This window comes from Cucurbita moschata, unplaced genomic scaffold (assembly GCF_002738365.1).
Source record: "Cucurbita moschata cultivar Rifu unplaced genomic scaffold, Cmos_1.0 Cmo_Scf00007, whole genome shotgun sequence".
Classification (NCBI taxonomy): domain Eukaryota; kingdom Viridiplantae; phylum Streptophyta; class Magnoliopsida; order Cucurbitales; family Cucurbitaceae; genus Cucurbita; species Cucurbita moschata.
Genome location: NW_019268523.1, coordinates 3,225,580 through 3,230,153, shown reverse-complemented (window position 1 = coordinate 3,230,153; position 4,574 = coordinate 3,225,580). Strand labels below are relative to the sequence as shown.

General features: G+C 33.6%; 2 protein-coding genes across 4 annotated transcripts in view; both read right to left on the bottom strand.

Moving 5' to 3' along the window:
- LOC111445622 (NAD kinase 2, chloroplastic-like) overlaps positions 1-4,299 on the bottom strand; it is a 33,433-nt gene extending 29,134 nt beyond the window's left edge. Inside the window, exon 1 of the mRNA XM_023084128.1 lies at positions 4,283-4,299. The gene's annotated coding sequence lies outside the window, so the exon portion shown is untranslated. The remainder of the gene's footprint in view (positions 1-4,282) is intronic.
- LOC111445623 (ubinuclein-1-like) overlaps positions 607-4,574 on the bottom strand; it is an 11,784-nt gene continuing 7,816 nt past the window's right edge. For 2 of the 3 annotated variants that reach the window (XM_023084129.1, XM_023084130.1), the window contains exons 9-13: positions 3,993-4,118; positions 2,314-2,451; positions 2,178-2,225; positions 1,679-1,780; positions 607-1,452 (exon numbers count right to left, since the gene is read on the bottom strand). In XM_023084129.1, the coding sequence (XP_022939897.1) occupies positions 973-1,452; positions 1,679-1,780; positions 2,178-2,225; positions 2,314-2,451; positions 3,993-4,118 (894 nt within the window). In that variant the 3' untranslated portion in view covers positions 607-972. The remainder of the gene's footprint in view (positions 1,453-1,678; positions 1,781-2,177; positions 2,226-2,313; positions 2,452-3,992; positions 4,119-4,574) is intronic. The other variant, XM_023084131.1, reaches the window with a different exon arrangement.

The window sequence follows — 4,574 nt, the reverse complement described above, 5'->3', positions numbered from 1 at the left end:
AAAAAAAAAAAAAAAAAAAAAAAAAAAAAAAAAAAAAAAAAGGGCTAGAGATAATAATATACGTATGATAACTAAGAAATGATTTTTAACATACTTAAATATGTAAAATTTAAATTAAAGGATAAATGTCATTTTCCATTGTTTAAAAGTATTAATAATTGTTTTTAAAAAATTAACTAATTTAAAATTATTTTTAGAAGTAATATAATATATTTGTTAAGTAGTCAATAAATATTAAATTTTAAAATACTAATGAAGATTCAAAAAGTAATATAATATAATTATGTTTTAACTTGTTACTAAACCTTTGGTTTTAATTTGTTAATTTAATTTGCTAAAACAGATAAATACATTGCTGAAGTATTTTAATTTCATTATTGTTTTTGCATAAATTTAAACAAATGGTTTTAATAACTCGACGAAGGGCGATGCAATTCATCCATCTCAAATATTTACTCAATTAATAGCCCTCATGTACTTCTAATAAAACCTTAATTAAAAGCGTAAACTTAATTAGTGTAGACTAATTGATCAAACCTTAAGAATTATCGGTGCGAGTAGCTTTCTTGATGATCCCAGATGCTCGCCACATATCGGACGTGTGAGTTTCGAGCTTTAAAACTGCCACAGAAGCTATTATCAACATCAAAGTAGAGGAAAGTTAGCCAGGAAAAACAAATAATTTGAACCTTAAGAGTTGAAAAAAGAGGGCCTTCAAATTGACTACTTGGTAAATAAAATTGCACTTCAGCTCTCCCTAATTTAAGATACATTTCTAATTCAGAAAGCCCCATGCACAATCGATCATGTAATTACAAAAATGGCTTCTTCTTTTCGGCTTTTCGTGGGTCGATAAATGAAACCCGAGTAAGAGAAAGGAGGGGGGAGAAAATTCTGTGGGATGGAGTGGAGTGGCGATGTGTGATGGAAATTATTATGGTGTAGATTAGACTCATGAGAAGTAGTATCATGTTAGCTCGACTGTTCCAGGCTTTTAGGAGCAGCTGACTGAGTGTTTGCCTTAAGAGGAAGAGGAAGACTGGCGGTAGGCTTGTTCGTGGACTTGTGTCTTTCATCTCCATATTGGATGGACGCCTTTTCGGGTCGATTATTTGTTTCATCAAACTCCAGCTCTGCCTTTTTCTTCGTCTTTTTCTTGGTTAACGCACCATCAAACATTCTCGTATCGTCGTAGGAACTGCTTGAGCTTCCCTTCAACTTCTCGGATTTTAGCCTGTCTAAATTTTCAACACTCATGGAAGGATTCGGTAGCTGGGCCATTGTAACTGTCGAAACAGATGCAGGCTTGGTTGCTAGGGATGGCTGTAAGCCTGATTCCGAGGCTAATCGCTCTCGGGCGTACTGTGGCTGAGTAACTGAACCGATCTCAGTTCTAATGGTCTCATCTACTCCAGGTGGTAATATCTTTTTCCTCTTGACTCTCTCTTGGTCCTACAAAATTGAATGAGTGCATAAAGAAAACATCATAAGGGACAGCCAATATATTAATCCAGAAACCGTGATCTTAAATCGATAGAATATCAACTCAAGGGGATGAGTGTACATTCCTAATAAGAGGCGAGTGTTTCACTTCCATATCAATTATCAGAAAGTAGAACTTCAGCAAAATTCCTGATAACTTAAGTAGGGAACGAAAAATAAGGGAGAGTACCAGTACCTTATGTCTGCCATGCAACGCTCCCCGCCTCTCTTTTGCCCTACATATCGCACGTTTGATCCCATGATTATCCATGAACCCATTTGGCCACAATTCTGCAAGCTGAAGAGATGATAGTCAATGACGCAGATTAATATTGCACGAGTTTAAAAACTATGATATTGACAAGAAGAAGATTTGCATTATATTGAAAGGAACTTCAGAAAAATTTGAGAGATACTACACAACTGATAAAAAAAGACTGTCAATTAATAATCTAACGCAAAGTAAGCGTGTGCAGTAGTAGTTAAGCAAAAACGTTCTTTTATATAACAAACCGTTCCATTAAATTAACTGACAGAATTAAGTATCCATGAAAAATATACGAACTGACTGCTTTTGTGATGTGTTTTGTGACCGCTTGCTAATATCATCGTAGCACCTCCCCAAAATGATGGAGGCAGCAATTGGATGTAAATAGCAGATTGAGAAATTTAAGAATAAAGGAAAGAACAACTACCTCGGCGTACAACTTTCTGATTTGTGGACCAGCATCCTCATCCAGTCCCTAGAATCATAAAGAAACAGAGGCGTAAGAAAGCTTAGCCAATCAGAAAAGTTAATATTTGAACGTCACTCAGAATGTGAATCAGTACATCAACAAACAGATCGTAAAGATCACAAATCTTGTCCTCCAATGAAGGATCCATAACAAACTTTTTTCTCGGAACTCCTTTTGCTTCAGAAACAAGTTCACGGTTAAGGTGAGGTGCTCCACCTTGTTGTTCGATTGCCTGAAAGATATTTGATACTATATTAACAACCATTTAAAGTGAATCATCTTCAAGGCCAGAAGAATAAAGTATAATTAAACTTAGATATATCTTTTTAGAAATATAACATTACAGAAGTGAGGGCAGGAATTCAAGCCTTCCGTCTATAAGGCAGGTTACTAATCATGTCAGCCTTAAAGGTTGCCAATTAAAATTAAATATTCCACAAACTCGAAACTATATAAAATAGCCCAATAGGATTATGATCTATACTAGAATAAAATAAAGGGATTGTTCAATACGTCTGCAGAATCATTTCTAAAAATGATAATCATATAACCATTGGGGCTTGTAAAGGTTGAAGTTAATGTACGTCACTTTAAATTACTATGCACAAACTGGGGATAGTTAAGCCGACGATAGAATTTACAAGAGGAGACCATTTTAAAAGGTCACCAGTTTCCTTGCGGGCAGAATCCTGATAAAAACTCATTGTGATCAGAGTTAAAGTAAGTTGCTATGGCACCAAAAAATTGAGCATGGAGGAGAATGTCAATGGGTTTTACAATGATTAGCCGATGTATTCCTACCTCTTGCAAGCCTTCCTCCAACCATAAGTCCGTTAGGAATCATGCTATAACATTAAAACCAACAATAGCTGTAATATTCAATCGTATCTTTTGCTCATTATTCAAGATAGGACGATTGGATGCTTGGTCAGGGATACCAGATATCTTAAGGATCGCACGAAACACCTGCCCTTACCCCAGTCCAGTATGCTCAGTCAGAGGAACTAGAGGTTCAGTGCCAATTATGGAGCTCTAAACCTTGTAACTATCCCAGATAATATACCAATTCTTGTGGAGTCCTCCTAGATGAGTTAAATTGTGCCAATCTATTTTCCAAAACTTATTTAAAATAAAGTTTATGTCCAATATGTCTAAAACCAGAGAACACCAATTGGACTACTTTCTTAATACATGAGGGACACCTAATAAGCATGGATACGACGCGATAAAGACACAGTGACATAATTTTTTTAAAATCTAGAATACAAACACAGTGACACATTTACTAAAGTACATATTTTTAAAATATATACATACCATTTTTATACAACAATTTTTTGTTAAAAAAATATGGCTTAAGCTCTCTTATAGCCCATTGGAAACTTTTTTCTTTTTTTTTTTGTAATCCTATGAATAGGATTCTCATTTCGTAATTTCGTAATTTAAAAAATTATATATATACAACACAAAAAAATCAAAATCAACAAGTTTATGCATTTATATGCTTAAGAGTCAAATCTCCGTCTCCTTGGTTGTTTAGGTGATCAGCATCTCCCTCTTTTGTCATTTCTTCTTCTTTTGATGAAAGGTTTGTTTCTTAACACAAAATATCTATGCATGTATAAAATATAAATTTGGCTAAACGATAGAGATAAGATAGGGTGAAATGATTAAACTTTACCAGCCAGCATGCCAAACAAACATCTTTGGAGCAATGTGTTATGTGTGGCAGACCTAGGAAAGAGAAGTAAAGAAGGTGTCAAAATATAATACCTTAGACTCCATGGACAAAGGGCGGAGTTTAATCATCTCGATAACTTCTTTCTTTATCTGTCGGAACCTATCATCCTTCTCCTCGTTTACTGAGATACCCATGTTGACCATGAGTTTTAAATTTCTCTATAATAGGACATTACATGTACAAATATGAAAAGGATCAATAGGCAGCAAAATAATATAGAATCAAGTTGAAAATATGATAGGAGCAAGTTTCCACAGAATAAAAGAAAAAACGGATAGAACAGAATTTTTCTATACCGAGTTTACAAATACCATTAAAATCTTCTCTCTCTCTCTCTCTTTTTTTTTTTTTTTTTTTATTTATTTATAACTACAAATACCATTAAAATCTAGATTTGTGACACAAAAATATAAACTACAAAGCTGATACACAGCACAAAATAAATAGCCCTCTTCAACATCATCACAAAATATGCTGTATAGTTACATAGACAATAACAGGGAGTTAAAACTTACAGATGCAACTCATCCACTTCCTTGTGAAAAAAAAAAAAAAAAAAAAAAAAAAAAAAAAAAAAAAAAAAAAAAAAAAAAAAAAAAAAAAAAAAAAAAAAA